This window comes from Ciconia boyciana, chromosome 6 (genome assembly GCF_034638445.1).
Source record: "Ciconia boyciana chromosome 6, ASM3463844v1, whole genome shotgun sequence".
Classification (NCBI taxonomy): Eukaryota; Metazoa; Chordata; class Aves; order Ciconiiformes; family Ciconiidae; genus Ciconia; species Ciconia boyciana.
Genome location: NC_132939.1, coordinates 52,834,477 through 52,854,642, shown reverse-complemented (window position 1 = coordinate 52,854,642; position 20,166 = coordinate 52,834,477). Strand labels below are relative to the sequence as shown.

The window sequence follows — 20,166 nt, the reverse complement described above, 5'->3', positions numbered from 1 at the left end:
CCTCAAATATTTTCTTCTCTCTATTTTCTCCATACTATAAAAACTTGCCCAGACCAAGATTTTTTGATTGATTGACATTGAAGCAAGCAAGGTGCAGTCCACATGCAAAATAAATGCATGGTAGGGAAAACATAGCTATAGCTTTTATAACTTGCCTTGGATTTTCACAATCTTTCTGAATCTTAAAAGCTGCATATAAAGGTTATGCGAACTGGCATTGCAGAATAACACCAAAAAGCAATAATGTTCATTTCTTCCATATTCCGTTTCTACCATGGAAGTACATAAATAACATCAACTTCACATAGGCAGTTTTGTCATCTTGGTTCTTTTCTTGCTTCTCCAAAGTACAATATGGAAGATGAAAACACAAAAGAAATGCTTGGAACTCATGTAAGGGGAATTTCATTCCGCAGTATTACTCCTCTGTTCACATCCTTTGGTGTAATAAGTTGTCAGAGAGGAACCAGCAGTTAGCAGGCTGTGAAATACGGAGGAGGCAGGGGAAGGAGAGATTCTTGTTTTGTGTTTGAGAAGATCTCGTGTGGGACTATTACTGTGACCATTTCTACACAAATACATGCTTGTAAATATTTTATACAACTTTGTATATAGGAATGTACAATCGAATTACTGTTGTTCTTTACAAACTACTAATGAGACTCCAGTATGCACAAATGCTAAAGTAAAATCACCCAGTGTGTATTTTATCACTAATGATTCATTCATGGACGATATCTTTTTCACAAGAACAAGAAGGAATATTTATTGATGCTAATAAGATGGAAGAAAATAATACTTTTACAGTAGTGGCTTTGAATAACATTGTTCAGAGAAGCAAAATCATTAGAAACATAAAAATTTTCAGATAGTCATAGAAGAAGAAGTTGTGGTTGTCCAGTATTACCCTAAGTTCTGTAGATCTCTGTTTTCTCTTTGGGTGTGTCTAGCTATTCAGTCTTTGGTATTTTGGGCAAAAGCTTCTCACTGTTTAAAAACACAAAGCTTTTATATAGATTTTGAAACAAACAATTTCTTTTAAATTCCTGTTTATTTTTTATGAAATCATGCTTGACCAATCTGGTAGCCTTCTACGATGAGATGACTAGCTCAGTGGATGAGGGCACAGCAGTGGATGTTGTTTATCTCAACTTCAGCAAGCCTTTTCCACTGCCTCCCAAACATCCTCGTAGACAAGCTGATGAAGCATGGGTTAGGTAAGTGGACAGTGAGGTGGACTGAAATCTGGCTGGACTGCCACGCTCAAAGGGTTGTAATCAGCAGTGTGAACTCCGGCTGCAGGCCAGCCACTGGTGCTGTACCCCAGGGATTGATACTGGGACCAGTACCCTTTAACATCATTAATGATCTGGATGATGAGAGAGTGTACCGTCAGCAAGTTTGCAGATGATACAAAATCAAGAGTGGCTCATGCACCATATTCTGCTGTTGGCCTGTCCAGGTCCCTTTGAATAGCCAAGAGCCATGAAGATGAATAAGGGGTTGGAGCGTCTGTTGTACAGAGGGAGGCTGGGAGACTTGTGATTGTTCAGCCTGGAGAAGTGAAGGCTCCTGGAAGATACTGTCAATGTATATAAATATCTCATGTGAGGGTGTGAAGACAGAGCTAGACTCTTCTCAGTGCTGCCTAGTGACAGGACAAGAGGCAATGGCCACAAATTGAAATCTAGAAAATTCCATTTAAACATAAAGCTTTTTTACCGTGAGGGTAATGAAACACTGGAACAGGTTGTCCAGAGGTTATGGAGTCTCCATCCATGGAGATATTCAAAACCCAACTGGACATGGTACTGAGCAGCCTGCTTTTGCTGACCCTGCTTTGAGCAGAGGGGTTGGAGCAGATGGTTTCCAGAGGTCCCTTCCAACCTCTTTGATTCTGTGAAAAACATAGATGCAGAATGCTACTGAAAGCTCTTTGCAGAGCCGCAAAAGATGTGTGTGCATCTTAGTGCACAGCTCTGACAGCAGGGTTTCCAGTAAGTGAAATGCATTGCTGTTCAGTAAAGGGAGATAATGACACCAGAACAGCATAAGTTTCTACAACCAATGTATCCATAATATGAAAAAGAATTTCTAGATTTTAAGGACTGACAAGGGAACCTGCTGATTTTTAGCAGCAGTACTGATGTAGTCAGAACAAGAGAAAATGTAAACTCATCATTGAAAATTTCTTCTTCTCCAAAGATCTCAAAACATTTAATGTATTTTCACTATTTTGGAATTACTGCTTTTTTGGATTTGCCATAAAATCTCTTGTTTGTTAAGTGTTTTTTAAAGTATCCCAATGCAAAAGATTTCTTCAAAGAAATCATAGTTCTTTCTACCTGTAACCGGGATGACTGAAGCTAAGGAGACTGTTCAGCACTCTGACCTCTGCTACCCTTCTCTTTTTAAACTTCATGATAGCTGTGTGCTCTGTACTTGTATCACATAATTGAACGGGTACTTTGAGAAAGAAGTTTTAACTCCTTCCAGATAGATGCTCATTTGACATGTCCATTTTTGTATGGAAGGGGATTCAGCCTTGACAAACTTCTGCTGAGTAACAAAATGTATGTGCGTGATCTCTTCAGTGCACAAAAAGAATGTATTATCACCTTCAGTGTACCAAGGATGCTCTTGTGTAGTACATGTGTAGCATATCAGGCATAAGTTTTGGGTAATGATTTGCACTCTTGCCCATTGCAGTGTTATTGTCAAATACAGGCAAAGGCACTGACTTTAACTGAAATACTCAGCACAGGCTCTTTCTGCTAGTCTTTGTTCTATTACTTGTCTTACAAGTAAAGCCCTGAAACTCCTTAAAGATATCTCTTTGATTACATTGAAGAGTGTCACCAGTGTAACCTGTCAAATAGCATAGCTACCACAGTATATAGTAATAAGGATTCCTCAGCAGAACGCTGAGCTCTTCAGCAGTAATTTCTTTGCCTCAGAGATAATTGTTCTATTATTTCAGCTATTACTGCATTGAAGTATGAACATTTTTTTTCTCACACAGGCTTCACAAGGAAAAAAAGAAAAAAGTAAAGGATTGTTTTATAAAGCCCTTCAAAACTGTCCTTGGGCAAAGGTAAGCATAGAAAAAATATAAACCTGTCATCATACTCTAATTTTTGAAGTTCTCTATTTGGAAAAAAAAAAGTTTAGTAGTTGTGATGTTACATGCAAATGAAAGGAGAGATTTCTGAAGGAGAAGATTTTCTGCAAATAAGAGATGCATCCGAAATGGAAACAAACATAGTGGTCAGTGCTGTTTGCATTTCAGAACAGAAAGGTGTTGCATTGCATGAGGCAAGGAGATAATAAATTCCTCTGTGTGTGATCTAGAAGTGATCGTGTCTTTCAGACTGTGTTTTATCAGGAGCATGGTAGTGGCAGAAATATATAGGCAAATAAAAATGTATTCAGTTAATAGTATAAGAAATTATTCAGGAGCACCTTCAACTCCTCAGGTAATGTCTGTATATGCTGCAAATGCTCCAGTGCCTCTTGACCTATGTTTTATCTTTTTGAATAAAATTATTTAGTAAGAGTTGGAAAAGACTTGATTAAACATCTACATTGCTGTCGCTGTAGAAGTACTAATTCTGTTTGTATTATTTTAAAGAAGTATATGATATTTCTTATGTTCTTGCTACAGAGTTGTCTGTGTATCTACGTACTTCTTTGTACTATGTTTCTTGCTATGATAGAAAGATGGCACAGAAAATGTTCTCATTGTCTTTCTAGGTTCTCTATATGGATGCAGTAGAGTACTTCCCTGATCATCTGCAAGAGACGCTTGATCTAATGACTGAAAAAGAATTGAGAGTGCGCGTACCTATGGAAGAGCTGGATCTACTATTAGAGGTTTAAAAGAAGACTAGATGAGTGGAGAAAGTACAGAAGCTAGTTCCAAAACTAACAGTTAGACCTGTCTCTTTTCAAACAGGAACTCTGTTGGGACTTGGGTACTATGTACTTTTTTTTTAAGCTTTTATATAAATTGCTATCAAAATGGAGTTCTACTAGCTGCAACTATTCTGGAATCAAGTACTGCATTTTGCCCACAAAAATGCATCCATTTCTCTGAAGTATTGCTGGCTCCCACAGAAGGATACCTTCTTATAAATAGCCTCCTGTTGAATGTTGCCCACATTTCTTATTCTATTGTTTGAAATTACATTCCCTAGAGTTCAGTAGAAGTTCAGTACATGCCAACTATGGCTTGGTGAGCAGCACAGGAAATAAACATCTGCCAAATGGATGCTCCGCTGTCCTCTAGTTGGCAGACTTCAGTAATTTCCTTCAGCTTGGTATGCATGCGTGTGTATATATAACTACCAAGTCAAACAGCCGTTACATCTGTACATACACTGTTAGTAAAAGCTAAATCTTTGCTTGAGCAGGCACCTATCTTGGACGTGTATTTGTATGTTTTGACAGATCACCATTTTAATAAGAATATTTATGAAAAATACACCTGAATCTTTGAAAATTTAAAAGGAACTTGAATTATTTTTTTTCTTAACTTAATAGAACTGTATGTTAAAAATGAAAATGTATGCATAATGCATCTCTAAGCAGCTCACTTTTAAACAAGTTTTTTAATTGATTATTTATATTATATTATTTTTGACCCAAATACAGGCAATCATCATAAGAGAAGTAGAGGTCTGGTCTGTATTTAATCCTCACAAAAGAAGGCAGAGTAGTCAAAACGTGATTGTTTAATTAGTAGCTTCTATTCCAAAAGTCTTAGGCAAGCTCCTAGAGAAGTAATATAAAATACGGTAACAATTTAAAGATACAGTTATGTTATGTATTTGTTTTATAAGACAGAATATGCTGAAATACGTAAAAGACACTAGCATCCCTACTCTTGAGACCCAAGTACTCAGAAACTGGATCTTCATCTGAAAAGAGGGTACCTGCAGCCACTGAATACCCAAAACTGGTTCAGAGGTTTTTCAGGAGAAAACTAACTGTCACTAACAGCACCATAAAACAATCGGGATCATCTAGCTGGTGAGATCTGATTACACGGAAAACTATGGCTGGACAAAGCCATACAACCTAGGGCTTGGTTTTGCCTGGAGCACCACAATACAAGATATGATACATTTTAGTTTAGGCTGCACTTCATTCATTCCTTTCTAAAATTATTTTAAATGTTACAGGGAATATGCAGAATTTTAAATGGCATTACAGCACTTCTTAAGAGCCTTGTAACATTGCTGTGGTTGTGCAAGTGATGCTGGTTTTGCTACAAAAATAATTGAGTAGTCTTTGTAAAAAAATACGTATTTTATTTTTAAAATCCATACTGCTTTCAGAAATGACAGAGCTCCTGAATTGGAGGTAGGAGTTACTCTGTGCACTGAACAGTAACATCACAAATTGTGTGTGTGTTTTTGCTCTCACATCAAAGCAGAATGCTCTGACTCTAAAGACTCTAAAGACTTGAAAGGGACATGGAGAGGGGGGAAGCTTGATTGTGCTTCTGCTTGTGTTTCTGTTCAGAGTCATAGAATCACAGAGCAGCTCAGGTTGGGAGGGACCTCAAAAGATGATCCGGTCCAACCTTTTGTGGGCCAGGGAGGCTAGGTGAGATTATCTAGCACCCTGTCCAGTTGCATCTTGAAAACCTCCCGCGAGGGCAGTTGATGGCTCTTGTTTCAGTCACTTTTCTCTTCCATGCATCCCCTCCCCTGGGCCCTTTCCTTTGCACAGCTTTGCCCTTGGCAGCACTCACTACTTCCTTCACTTGGGGTGGTCAGAGGCTGCTCACTTACTGGAGACCCCCATAGCTTTTTCTGTCCTTACAGGGAATATGCTTGCTCTTTGCTTTCTCCTGATCTTTATTACTTTTGTCTTGATCTTTGTGACTCAAGTTCAGAAATGTTGGAGAAAGTGGCAGAAGTTAAATTCTGCTGCAAAAGGTAAGAATTTTCAAGTATGTTTCTTTTTCTGTTACTGTTGAGGCAGACTGTGTGCCAGAACACAGTTCTTGGTTTAGCTTAATACATTGCAGCTTTCCTTCAGTCAGCTGAAGCGACCTCTTTGTGGTGGGTGCTTCTAGCCAGCATTCACAGCCATGTCCCAAATAAAAAAAGCCTTGCTCGCCACACATGTCATAAAGCTCTCCAGCCCCTCAAGCAATGATGAGATCAGCTGCTGTGATTAGAAAGTGCTAAAAAATCATGGGCTTTTTGTGACCTTTCCAAGGAGACAGAGCTCATAAAGCTTGTAAGAATGGGTAATAAAACTTTGCTTGTTGTTTTTCTATCTCCAGATGAAAACAACTCTATTTCAGGGTTCCTGTCATCCAGATTAAATAAAAGACTCCATTCATCTGTAGGGTTTGTTTTTAACAAGTAACCACATAATTTTACATAGAAAAACAAAATCTCTTGGCCTTGCTGCTGCTATTGTTGTAACAGCACTGGCAGTTAACAAAGGGATTGCTCTGTGTGTAACTCTCAAATGTCTGTTGCTGGCCAGCATTTGCTCCCACAGAAAGTTTCCAGAATGAAGACTGCACATTGCTTAACTGTGCTCTGTATACAGAACTTTATACAAACCTTAAAAATCACATGTACAACATTTGGAAATTAATTACTTAGAACTTAACATGCACTTCACAAAAGTACACTACACAGAGTACTTAATAAGCGGTATACGCATCGCTACAATTTAGCAAGATAATCTATGGGGATGGAGCTGCAGGCAACAGGTTTGTTTAGGAGGGAATAATTCATTTTAAGATTAGTCTGCAGAACACCAAGCATGTGACTTGCAGTTTGAGTTTCTCTCTGCGTGTCTGCAGCGTGACAAACCGTGCACCTATAGCACCTGGGCTGCTGCTGCACCTGTGCCTCAACAGTATATGTACACTGTGCCTTGGTTGCATGTTTTTCTTTAATTTTTAGGACACTGAGGTTAATCAAAAGTGACTTTTGTCCTAGGTACTTAGCCCCTAAAAAGAGATATAGAAATGTAATTACTGTAAGAGCAGCAGCAATTATGTAGTTGTAAAAGACTGCCATGCCTAACAGGGACTGACAGGTGGGGAACCTGCTTATGCACTCCTCACTGCGCACAGTGGTACATCAGCAGTGTGGTTTGGATCACTGAGAGAAGCACTCTCATCTCACCAGCACTTTTTCTTGAAAGTACATCTGACTAAAGCAACTCTTTGCCACCAAAACCAGTTCAATTCAAATACATGTTTTATTGGGAAATGAAGTGTTACACTGAAACACCACAACCCATCAGGATTTACCTCTTCAAGAATGAAAGTTAGCTAGACTACCTGGTTTTACACAAGACTGTCCTCAACACAGAAAGAGCTCCTGCTAGTCCCAAAGAGACAGATGACTTAAAGATACAGTCCCTCAGGGGTTCCCTCCTGCTTCTTATAGAGAACATTCTCTTTAGACTTTTTGAAGTCTTCATTTGTTACTTTCATTCGCCGTTCCCTCAAAGCCATCAATCCAGCTTCTGTACAAATTGCCTGCAACAGAGAAAGCAAGAATAAGTTACTGTCTCTGTGCAACCTCTTCAAGCCACACCTCAGGAGATAGCAGCATCTTCATCCTGCTCCAACTGACTCTGTAGCAGAAGCCAAGAGTGTTAAGAACATAAATTTTGTTAAGTTTGATACTGTTCAGTAGCACTGAAGGATGTAAAACAACCTGGATAGAGCTAGATGAGTGTGTCCTTCTGTAGTCAGAGTAACACTTCTGTGACAGAAAGGCAGCTTCGTGACAAGAGTATTTCCCTCCTGCGAGGAACAGACGCATCCAGCTCTGTTAACACGGTGGACCGTGTTCTCCTTCTGCGATGAGATGATCGAGTAAAGTCATGCCATGTTCGGTTAAGCTCATTAGTGTGGCAACTCTAGCAAGGGCTCTATCTACTTTAGAAAAGCAGATTATGGATGTCTGAAGCTTCTTCATCTACAGTTGCATTTTTATCTGCTTGCAACATAGTGTGGGATAGACATTTTTAGAGACTATCTTAAGTAACATTTAAGATATCTTGCATGTTTGTGCAAGATTCCATGTTCCCCTTCTAATTTCCACTTTGCTACTTTTAAAATTTCATATTCAGATAACAGGTACATACTCTTATCAACACAAGCTACCTCATAATTACGATTTTGATAAATTTCCCATTTGTAAAGCTGAGTATGTGGCACTCAAAAGGTATTTTCAAGCCAGCAAACAGTCCCTCAGTGAGGTAACCACAGGTAATTAGAGAACAGTTTCAACAGACAATGTTTTTGGATGCAGTAAAAATGAGATTTGATTTGTGTTTTGAAGTATAACAATAGTGATGTGCACCGACCTTAATATCTGCACCACTGAGGTCATCTTTTGCCATGATCAGCTCATCCAAAGTCACATCGTCTGCCAGCGTCATCCTACTTGTGTGAATCTGAAAGATTCGTTTCTTGGTCTTTTCATCAGGTAGAGGGAACTCTATTTTCCTATCAATACGTCCTGTGCAAAAGAAAAGTTCAGTCTTAGGTTTTTTGCATGCAGCTATTGGAAACAGAGCAGGAAGAACATTTCAAGGTTAGACTGACAGAAACTGTTTCTTCACACCACAATCAATCATGTCTTAAGAGTGGAAAGTGAGATCAGACTATTTGCAATGAACAGGAAGCTACTGGAGCTGCAGGAGACCATACTGCTGAAAGAGTCTGTGTCATTGCAGGTAAGAGACGCCTCACCTGGGAAACATGAAAAACCTTCCTTGAGTCACATATAAATATAAAAAACCCAATGTGTCATAGCACAGAAAAGTATTAATCAAATACTTATGTTCTTGTAATAAATTTTATTCTGAGGTTATTTAGCTCTGAAGTTTAATTTTCTGCCGCACGTACACACACAAAATAAAACCACTGGGGCGACTTGAAGAACTCTTCCTCCCTATATAACCAGCCTCCTAAAAATCCAGAGAAAACCCCACACCTAACGGAAGGAGGAAGGTTTTGCATAAACAGTTCTGTCGCAAGTCCCTACCAGGTGTTTCCTTTATGTCAGTAGGGACTTTGGATCTTCTGGTACTCATTGTTCCAACTTTAATGAGCAATCTTTTTAAAGATATTTTCCACCTCCAGATCAGTCCTGGTTTTCTTTAGCTTTACAGTATCTTTTCTGAAGAGGGTTGCTGGCACCACACAGGATATTCCAGGCTATCACACACAATCGTAAATCTGTCTACCAAGCTGCTAGAAGTGCCCTGGCTGCTCAAGCAATGGTTATAATTTAAATACCCGATAGGTGTAGGAAGTTTCCTTCCAACAAATTTTACATCATCTTAGCTTGTCTATTAATACTGGTATGGAATTATCTCATCTGTACTCTAACAGCAACTGGTTTTGATTTGGAGGGGTAAGGCTAAGATGGTGACAAAACCAGACTTTTTTCGAAAAATACAAACACACCTCAGCAACTTCATATGTGAAGTTTTTTTTCCTAAACTCCTTGGGTCCATGCAGTCTGGTGACTGTTCAGAGTAGTTCTTTGACAATTTCATCTTAAGTTATCTTTGCTCTCTATCTTACCTCTATTACTTTAGAAGGAATATCTTTACAACCTCTTCAATACTTAGGATTTACTTGAGGACATGAACAGAAGGCTTAGCTTATTCCTTTGATCTCCGTGTTGCTTTCTACCTTCTGATTCAACAGACCCACAGATGTATTGTGTTTCAGTACATTTTTAGTGGTCATTTAAAAATACTACTTGTGCCTGTTCAAGCTCTTGGCTCAGGATGTAACACATATGTCAAAATAAGGTATTACTTCTCCCTCACTCATCTGCCAAATGACAGTAGTATGCCAGGTCAGTAAGGAAGCAGCCTGGTTTCCTTGCATCAGAATCCAGGCTCTCATCGTTAAGGCTTAAGTTCTCATCTACGAGGCACAAGTGGTACTGCCCTACCTTCCCCAGCTGCTGAAGATGTTAATGAAATGCTGCTGCTGCACTACAGCTTACCTTAACAATCACTTAAAATACCCATGCCATCTTAATGCAAAGGAAGAATATTCAAATTGTTTATGTATACATAAGAGGAATTAACACATTTCTTCTCTTCCATAGTTTTTTCTCCCATTTGTAAACTTGTGAATGGGTTCCGATTTTAACAGATAGACCAACATAGATGAGATGGTGAATAAAAGACAAACCAGTAACTTGCATTCTTTTCACCAGCCCATGTTTGACATGTTGTGACAAGTCCTTTCACAAGAAACGTGACTTAAGCATACACAGCAGGAAGTTTCTTACCTGGCCTAATTAAAGCTGGGTCCAGTGTTTCTATTCTGTTTGTAGCCATGATAACTTTAACATCCCCCCGAGAGTCAAACCCATCCAGTTGGTTCAGCAGCTCCAGCATTGTACGCTGGATCTCTCTCTCACCACCTGAATTTGAGTCATACCTTTAAGAAAACAATATAGTCAGAAAAAGCACGATACATATTTAAGAACCTACTTCACATAACTGCCACAAACATATGAACAAAATGGCGTGTGGTGTTTTTTTTAAACACCCATAACAGATTTCTTTTTTTTAAATTTAATGTTCACCCATAGAAAACAAACAGCAGGTTTGCAGAATCATCTTGTGACATCTAAGTAAGTAAAGAGATACTGAACTGTTCTTGTAGCTGGGGAAAGTAACAGCAATCGCAAAGGAAATCTGTCCTTTTTCCATGTTTGTTATGTATGTATTTGGAAATCTTTTTTCCCCCTAACAAAATTAACAAGTTAACATAAAAAAAGAAACCCTAATTCTTAAAAGCATATGCATCCACTTCATAGAAAATACAGCTTGTCACTCACTTTTCCATTTCAGAGTTTTCCCGTATGCACGCAGTTACAACTGTACGCCCTTTAGCCTTACTAACGTGGATCTGGGTTTAACTCTGCTCTTCCTGAAACGCAGGTACCAGTGGCTGTATTTCTCTGCTTTGTAGCTTAGCTATTTCGTTTTGCTAATATCAGACTAGATAATCTACACCCAAAACAGCTCACCCGTGTTTAGGAACAGTCTGACGCAACATAACATTTGTGAAGAATTCCACGTATTACGCACTTCACCATCAGCCCAATCCTTTCTACATATGCTGAAATACATGGGGCAGAAGCTGCCTTATCCTGGAGCTTCAGGCTAGAAGCTGTGTAGTAATATATATGAGCACCTTTTTATTTATTTAAAAAAACATTTGACTACTTTAAAGACCATTTGGACAGTTCCAACCAGCCTACAGAATTTTCAAAGTAATACAACTTGGATACAGGCTGAACAATAGTTTAGTGTGGCACAAGCAATGCTTCTCCATGACACCACACTCTGTAACTTATCATATGATATTCTAAGAACATACGTATTTAGCCACCTATCTGGAGAGGCAAATGATAAATGGATGTATTCTGTATTAAGTACACTGCTTTACTGTTGAATCACTAGAGCCAATGACTGTATATTTGGATTTGCACTTAGAGGATACCACATGGACTTATACACGGTGTCTCTTTCTGTTTAAGACACTCTATCACAGAGATGCTACCAGGTAGCAAGAGAACAGAGGTTAAGTCTCTGGTAATATCTATTTAATAGGAAAAGGTTGTGATATATTTTAGTTTCAAATAAGTTATTTAAAGTTCTACTTGTTAAAAATGCTTACATCAAAAAGAGTGTTATGAAAATGGTAGCAGAGCTAAGAAACTGAGTATCAATATGGTTGCAAAAGAAGTGTTTCTAGTAAACCTTTTACTGTCCCTGGCAATACTTGTGTGTGAAGTGGGAGCTAGAATACTGTACCTCTTTGTACCAATGGCATCAATTTCATCTATGAAGACAATCGACGGAGCATGCTCTTCAGCCACACGGAAGAGTTCGCGCACAAGCTTTGGACCGTCACCCAAGTATTTCTGTATAAGTTCTGAACCAACCACTCTCAGGAAGGTTGCTGAAGTTTGGTTTGCCACTGCTTTGGCTAGTAAAGTTTTACCTATTTTTAGTTGGAAAGAAATACTGTAATTAGTTTGCGGGGGGCGAGGGGGAAGTGCTTTAACAAAACAGTCATATGAAATTTGTGACAGATTTGGCAATGCTTTAATACTAAGCAAACAATTTATTTTACTTGTGTTAGCTCAGCACAGTTGTTACTGTACTGTAAGATACCTGTGCCAGGTGGGCCATACAGAATGACTCCTTTGGGCGGCTTTATACCCATCTCTTCGTAATATTCAGGATGGGTGAGAGGAAGCTCCACAGACTCCTGCAGCACAAGAAAAACAAACATGAGGTTTTATAAAGAGTGAGCGCTCTCCACAGAAGTTCTGTAGGGATCTCAAGAACAGCATTAATAAAACTAATGAAAGCAAAACTGAACTTAACTAATTTCAAGACAGACCTTGAAAAATATGTGTCTCTGCTACCTCCAATTCTAAGGCAGACAGCTACTCTATCTGAACAAGTCTTCCTATTGTTTCCACTCGACGTGGAAAAGAAGCAGCAAGTGTTCCCCATCCTCCAACCTCAATGCATCATGCTGAGTTTAGAACCCAGAAGTTCCTGACTCCCAAACACTCATGGAGGACCTTGGGGTGGGGGAACCCTTTATGAAAGGATGCCTTCCACCATGAGTTACCAGATACTACAGATCAATATTTTAAGAGCATTTGTGATTTTGGATGCCTACCCAAAGCAAAATGTTAAGTTTTACCAGGGTTCAGATAGAGCTCTGCTGGTAGGGGCAAAAAAACCCCAACAAAACGACAACAACAAAAAAAACCCAACCCACAAAAACCCCCAACCAAACAACAAACAAATGCAAAACCAAAACAAGCCAAGAAAACCCTACCCACCAAATCCTTAGATTGCACAGCATCAGACACTCAAACCAACCTCTGCACTTTTTAAAATTGAACTCTCATCTTGCAACATTCAGTAACTTTACATATTGCAAAATAATAAGTTATTGCACAGATTTTATGAGCTCAGGGCTCTACAGCTTCCACAGCAACTGTGAAAGGTTTCTGCGTGTAGTTTGTGAATGGGTATGCTACCCACTTAAGAGATTTAGGTCCATGAGTCTGCCTAACAAAATCAAACGAAGAAACGCACTAGCAAGATACAGAAGAACTCTACATGCACAGCAGTTGGTCCTGCTGTTACGCTTTTGAGCTCCCAGTACAACAGCTACATTGCTAGCTTACTTAACAGTGTAAGTTAGTATAACCGGATACCTTGATTTCTTGAATCTGGTTGTCAAGGCCACCAATGTCAGCATATGTTTCCTGAGGAGCTTTCTCCACTTTCATCACAGTAACTAAAGGGTCTGTGTCATCCATCAGGACTCCTATCACAGCATGAACCTAATTCAAGCATTAAGAGTTGTCACAGAAAGCAAGCAGCATTATTAATACAAGCTCAAGCCTAAACCCAATGCCCACCTATTTAGGTGTGTGAAATATACAGCATTAGCTCTCAGACCCTATGATTCTTTCATTCTCATAAAAAAAAAAGGCCACTTAAAAACAGTACCAGAACTTGTGCTTCATTTTATAAGAACAACTCACCTTATGATTTAGCAAAACAGAGCAGCCTGGCTCTAGCAGATCCTTGTCCACAAAAGACAGAATACTGACGTAGTGTTCTGATCCTACTGATGTGGACACGATAGCATGGTTGTCATCAATGATCTCCTCCAAGGTACCCACAGACATCGGTGTTCCCCTCAGATCATCCACCTTGGATCTTTCTTCCTGTTGTCAAGAAGAACCCAAGAAACAATGTGAGAACACAGGCAAAAACATTCTCGTACAACACTGGCTCAACAGTTCACACCGAACATAACAGAACCAGTCTTTGCTATTGTTGTTTTGCTGCCCCAAAAGGCATAAAAGCATAGGCCAGTAATAAAACCCACGACTATTTTAGTCCTGTCCTATGGACACTACTATGTGGATGTGCATAGCTAGAATATTCTTTCTTTCTCTGTTGATGGTTATCTGGGAGCTGCACTTTGACAGACCACTAAGAAACAAAAAAGACGCTGCAGCCTCATCTGTAGTAACGTGTGCTTGGACTAAAACAATTAAACCACCAGGAAAAAAATGCTCTCTTTTCTGGACAGTACTTGAGATTTAATGAAGAACTGTACTATACATAACATGTTTGTATTGACTTACACATTCATGGCACTTTATTTCCATTGCTTTTGTATAAAGTAGTTTACATTAGAGCACTTATTGTAATATTAGTAGTAACAGTTCACTCAAACCCACCTCTTGTTTTTCTTCCAAAGGTTTCATCTGTTCTTGATTTCTGATAAATTCTTCCTCCATTAAGAGGTAATCTTTAATTCTCTCCAATTTTAACAATTTGAGTCTGCACTGTGTGTGAGGAGTCACTGTAATCAAAGTAGAATCACAATATTTTAGACCAAGTTTGACACAGTACCAACTATTCAGTAAATCATTACCAGAAATTCTGGTTTATTTTCTGACAATAACTTCTATATGAGCAGCAGTCACTATTTTACTCGTCCCACTGTAGTTCTAGGTAAAAAACATTTTTCAAGATAATGTTTCCCCTGCACTTCTCATTTCAATTTCTCTCTCTCTTACCCGGGAATTTATGGGCTGCATCTTGCATAACAATAATTTTATTTTGTGTTTTAATGTTAATTAGAAATAAAATTACATTTGGCCTTCTGTTTACTCATTTGCAACCTACATACAGCCAGATCTAGGGGAGAGGATGGCTCTGCACTTCTCAAAGAGTGGACAGTCCACAGGACTGCCGGGGCAGGCAGAATGCTTACCCAGGGGGAGCTTGCTGGCAGCATCTGGTCCCTTTGTTTTCTTCTTCTTTTTCCCCACTCTGGTTGGAACTGGAGGTTCATATTTCTTCTTCTTATCCTTATTCATAAGGAGAATTCCATGAAAAAAAAAAAGGCAGGATATTAACAATGGAAAAATACACACAGATGTTAGGCACACAGACTGAGAGAGAGCTCAACTTAAGCTGAATGGCTACATGACAAAATTGTCTCCCCTATGATATATAGTGAGAAGCCCAAAAGGAATATTATTCTTATTTTTTAAGAAAGTTCAAAAATTTACTCTACTGCTTATTTTACATCCCTTTTTTACATTTAGATTTCTGCCCGTTTTCAGTGAATATAGAACACAGAAGGCTGAAGCCTGAAGTAAGTCACAAACAAAACTCGTACATGAGAGAATAATACTGAGTCTGAACATTTCTGCTGCATTTTAATCAATCGGTAACATGCATTCAGTTTGCCAGCTTAGACAGAGCTTCCCATGTACATTATACTTCCACCTCCAAAGGAAACTGGAAAGGCCTCTAAGGGGCCACAACATGAAGTACAGGCCTCATGCAGATGACAGCGTGATGTCATTTTCAAACTAAAACCAGTTAGTTAAGTGACAGCTTGAAGGCAACTAGTCTTTCCTAACCCTGACAGATTTATGGTTTTATTATTTTTAAAAACAAATTACTACTGCCAAATAATTTCATTTTTCCTTTACAGTTAAGCCCCCTTCTCTATTTTTGAACAGCAACCTGTTTTCTCCAATGTGCAACCAGAAGAGGCAAGACATTTCATCAAAACTAGCAAGAGCACAATTTTATGCAGTTCCGAGTACAAGAACGAAAAAAAATTGTAAAATAAAGCCTCTTGCAGCCGGCCTCTGTAGTAGCACACCTGTACTTAATCCTGCAAGTAAAAGCATTTGGTTTTAGTTACCTTGTCATCCTTCTTGCCACCACCAGGACCATGTCCACCGCTCTGACTTTGACCCTAAGTAAAAAGAAAAAAGCAAAACCAAAACAACAGCCAAATATAAGTACACTACTATGAATCTTGAAACCTATGGACAGTTCCATGTAAACAAATGCCATAATTAGATCTCTCCTATCTAAACAACATACTAATACATTCCAATTAATTGTCAAAAGTCAGTAAATAAAGAGAAGTGTGCACTTACGAGGCAGGGAAGGGCATGTTTGTCGGTACGTTTTTAACTCATACAGCATTGCATTGTTTTCCCACATCGTACTTCTAGCCCGTGCCTTGCTAGCGTCAATTACTGAGCACCACTAAGTAACGTGGACCACGGAAAGTTCTCCTCCACTCTCCTATCAGCTCATTTACCTGCCCTTCCTCCCGCAAGCAGAGCAGACCAGTACTGCCGTCGGCAGAGACCTGCCACCGCTCCCGCAGGAAGCCTGACCTCCCCGGGGCCGTGCCCGCGCTCCCGGCTGGCGGGGCCCTGCAGACCCACGGCTACAAAACCACCTTCCTCTTACAGCAGCGAACTACGAGGAGCGAGAGCCCCGGCTCACGACCCTGCCCGGCCTCCGCGCAACCGGCCGCGCTCCCCCCGCTGCTGCCGCGCCGGAGCGGCCTAGAAGCCCAGCGCCGGCGGTGACTCCGCAAAACCCCAGGCGATGGCGGCGGGATGCCTGAGGAGGCCCGCGCCGCGCCGCGCCGCGCCGCGCCGCCGGCACAGCCCGCGCCGCCGGCACAGCCCCCTCCGCCGCAGAGCCGCTCTCTCGGCGCCGCAGGCCGGCCGGGCCCGGGAGCGGGCCGCTCGCTCACCATCCTGCCTCGGCGCCGCACCGGAAGTACTGCCCCGGCGGCGCCCGGCGAGGGACGCGGCGGCGGTGGCGTCACTACAAGGCACGGCGAGGGCCAAACGCCACGGGCGGCGTGGGCGGGGCAACGGCGGGCGGCGCCCGGCGGAGCGGCGCCGGGCAGCGGGTCACGTGACCCCCGCCGCGCGCGGCGGCCGTTGGCGCTTGCTCGCCCCCTCAGCCGGCCCGGCGCCTGCCCGCGTCGCCCCCCCGCTTCCCGCCCCGCGGGGCTGCGCCGGGCGCCGGGACAGCCGCTGCCCCCGCGGCCGCCGGCAGGGCCGGGCCGTTCCCCCCGCCCCGGCCTCGGGCCCTGTCCATTTGCCCCCGCGTCGCCGCCCGGGCGGAGCAGGGGGCTTCGAGGCGGGCTCTGGGGGTGTCATGCCGGCACCGAGCAGCAGAGGGCTCCGTGCCACCGCGGCTGGCCGCCGGGCCTGAGCGGGAGCCGCGGACCGCCTCGGCGGGCACCGTCCCTCGCAGGTGCGCGTCGGCCGCGGGTGTTTTGATACTGGCTTTGAAAGGCCGGTAGTTCATCAGCCCTCTGGGTTGCCGAGGGCTGTTTCCTGTGCAGCGGTACAAGCGAAAGCCGGCCGACTTGCTGCTGTTCCTGCCGGCAGACGGTTCACAGCGTCCCTAAATTGGTCCTCGAGTGCGACGAACCGCTTACTGGAGAAAAAGTGATTTCTGTCCCCTTGGCAGACACGTTGCGGTCACGTTTCAACTACTACTTCAGTTGCAATAGCTTCTGAATACAATCTCAGATTAATAACGCTTTTCATTTAACAGAATAAATGTTGTAATGGCTAAATGGAGAAGACACTTTCAACAATCTGCTAACAGCAGCTTTTGCTTCAAAAGTGTAAAACTGCCTTTTCTGCTACAGAAACCTAGAAGAAAGCAGAGTTCTTTTCCCATGAGATATTTCTCAGGTATTCTTACAGTGTAGTTCACATCAAAACAAGAAGCTCATGATACTGTTAAAGCTTATAATAATGAGCTGCTGCAGTGTTAATATCCATAAAATGAACCTCTGAATACGCTGGGAAAGTATGCCTTAATCCTGGTAGTTCAAGTTACCTCCCTTAAGCACTACTCCTTAACCACTAAGAGATGGGTCTTCCTGGAAAGACCAAAACACTCTGGTTGGGTTGTACCACAAGTGGAAGCACTAAAGAGTTTGCAGCTCTTGCCTGCTTTATATGCCTGCTTGGGGAGTGGTCCTGCTCCTCTCAGGTGCCATGGGAGGTTCTTTAAAATACGCTGTCATGAAGAATTCATCAGTCACAACTTAGCCTTGCACATACTGCAGACTCTGCTTTTAATGCATGGCCTGGTACTGTGGAAGAAGATATGTGAATACCGTAGAGGACGGCAGCTTTAAAGCTCAGGAGAGTAGCCTAAAGCATGGAAAAGAACAAAAACAGAGCTAATGTTTTACAGCATTGATGGAAGGATCCTCTGCTGAGACTGTGTCTGGACTAGTATACTGAGTACTGCTTGCAGCAAATGTTTTCAGAGTGCTACTGGTGCTGGTTGGTCTCCACCTGTGGCGTGAGCTGCCATGTGTTTTGACTGTTCCCACAATATAAACAGGATTCATTCTGTGTATAAAATGCCAGTAGCTCTTCTTCCAAACGTTTGTTTTCCTGTAACATTTTTCCATCTGTGTTTTCAAAATAAATGAAGGCATCCAACCTTGTTTTAAAGTTATTTGCAGAGGGAGTAACCAGAAAAGCTTCTCAGTAATGAAAGAATGGAAATACAAATGAAAGAGAGGGGGGTTTTGTATGTCTAGGAATTAAATCTAAGCTTCAGGGGTTTTAACTGCCAAGAAAGAAGAGACACTATGACCTTTCTGTTAGGACTTCCTTCTGTGGGCTGACCTGTCTGGGAGTGTGGAAGCAGAGGAGGAAGAGTGGCAAATATTCTTTGTGACGTCTGTTTAAAGTTATGAGTTTTTTGTCCTAGACCTGATGCTTCCTTCATCTCTTGCATTGGCTAGTCAATATAAAAGCATATTTTTTTGTGGGTGTAAGAATTGCTTTTCTTACGGATAGCGCTGTAAGAACACGGGTAAAGTTTTCAGGATATCCGTCCCTCCAGATAGACATAACCTTTATGCCTACAATGAGCCCTACCAATCTGTAATATTCCTTGGGGAAATGCAGTAGAACCTTTCGGTGTCTGCTTTTGACATCCCAAAGGTAAAGCACAGATTGTACACAAGCACGTGCTCAATCCAGAACCAAATGCCTGTTTTGGGTCGAGTCTCTTTTACACTTGTTTGGGGCCCGCAGCGGCTGCTCCCTGTCTGCCCACCGCAGAACCGAAGTGCCTGCCTCCTCTGCAGGAGCACTGGCTGTGTCACTAAAGAACTTTGGGGATCTTCAGATACTTTCTCTTCTTTGGGCTGAAAACTCCGTGACAAGATCTTGCAGGGTTGTGTGGGGAGTTGGTATGAAAGGACAGGGTCTTTTGTGAGCATCACTGTCAGCAGAAAGGTTATAATCAAGATGAGGGTATAGTCTAAAAATACTTGTATTTTGCTTTTGCCCTGTTAACCAGTGTATAGATTATATTTACATCCGTCACTGTTTTCAGTGTAAAGATCAGAGCATTCATAAAAAGGGCCTTCACTTTAGAGCAGCTGGTAGGATGTGGAGTATGTTTTGCTCTTTGCTTTGATGTTGTTTTTTCTTTCACACTTTCTCTAGAATTCATGTCTGAGTAGGAAACATTATTTGTTAAATATTAATGTAACTGGGCTGTGTTGTAATGGCTGGGCTGTGTAGAAAGGTGTGAGGTTTTGATCATTTACTTTGGTTTGGTTCCGTTTGTTCACAAGGGTTACGGTTTTGCACTGTGGATGTAATCTGACTTTTCTATTGTTTTCATTCTTTTATGAATTAGCTGCATTTTTGTTGTGGTATCAGCTGTTCTGTAACTTTTAAGGACACTTGGAATGAAATGAAATGGAAACAGGTGTTCTTTGCTTTAATAACATTCACTTTATGGAATTTACTGTCTTACAGGATTGCATCTGTATTTCTTTTAACCTTACAGTGTACAGATGCTAGAACATCCTCTCCCTCAAATATATGCAATTTTTCCTCTCTTCGACCTCACTTTAGATTCAGACATACCCATATTTGTTTAGAATTATACCTGTAATTGGTAGTGATTCAGATTTCTTGTCACTTTTTTCTTATAAAACCCTGATTTTAGTGGCTTGTAGCTTTGCAGTCATTTGAAGTGGGAGAACTATTTCATAAGCTGATCAAAATGGTAGGGGTGTCGGGTGAATCTAAAAGCTCAACTTTGCATTTGTGAGCTCACAAGACAAATCTGTGACAGCATAGCTGGCTTTGTAGCCTTTATAAATATTAGGAAATTATATATGGGAGCAAAAGGATGTATATATGGGAGCAAAAGGATGTTGTCAAGATTGTCTCCCAGCTCATTTGCTTAAATACATGC

General features: G+C 41.3%; 2 protein-coding genes across 4 annotated transcripts in view; one reads left to right on the top strand and one right to left on the bottom strand.

The window, feature by feature from the left end:
• Positions 1–4,836, top strand: part of NRDE2 (NRDE-2, necessary for RNA interference, domain containing) — a 35,903-nt gene extending 31,067 nt beyond the window's left edge. Inside the window, exons 12-13 of one of the 3 annotated variants that reach the window (XM_072866144.1) lie at positions 3,023–3,094; positions 3,754–4,836. In XM_072866144.1, coding sequence (XP_072722245.1) covers positions 3,023–3,094; positions 3,754–3,879 — 198 coding nt within the window. In that variant the 3' untranslated portion in view covers positions 3,880–4,836. The remainder of the gene's footprint in view (positions 1–3,022; positions 3,095–3,753) is intronic. The other 2 variants (XM_072866141.1, XM_072866142.1) reach the window with 2 other exon arrangements.
• A 2,381-nt stretch (positions 4,837–7,217) lies between these two features.
• Positions 7,218–16,769, bottom strand: PSMC1 (proteasome 26S subunit, ATPase 1). Its single transcript, XM_072866145.1, has 11 exons — positions 16,658–16,769; positions 15,803–15,856; positions 14,855–14,951; positions 14,316–14,440; positions 13,608–13,793; positions 13,275–13,403; positions 12,208–12,304; positions 11,845–12,034; positions 10,308–10,459; positions 8,356–8,510; positions 7,218–7,519 (listed from the first exon to the last, which is right to left on the bottom strand). Exons 1-11 carry the CDS (start codon positions 16,658–16,660, stop codon positions 7,385–7,387), a joined length of 1,323 nt encoding a protein of 440 aa, XP_072722246.1. The 5' UTR covers positions 16,661–16,769; the 3' UTR covers positions 7,218–7,384.
• Positions 16,770–20,166: the final 3,397 nt, after the last annotated feature.

Coding starts and splice junctions, on each gene's coding strand:
- PSMC1 (XM_072866145.1), bottom strand. Junction 12,305..13,274: donor ACCAGATTCAAGAAATCAAG/GTATCCGGTTAT, acceptor CTTGTGCTGCAG/GAGTCTGTGGAGCTTCCTCT. Junction 8,511..10,307: donor CCCAGCTTTAATTAGGCCAG/GTAAGAAACTTC, acceptor TCTTTTGCACAG/GACGTATTGATAGGAAAATA.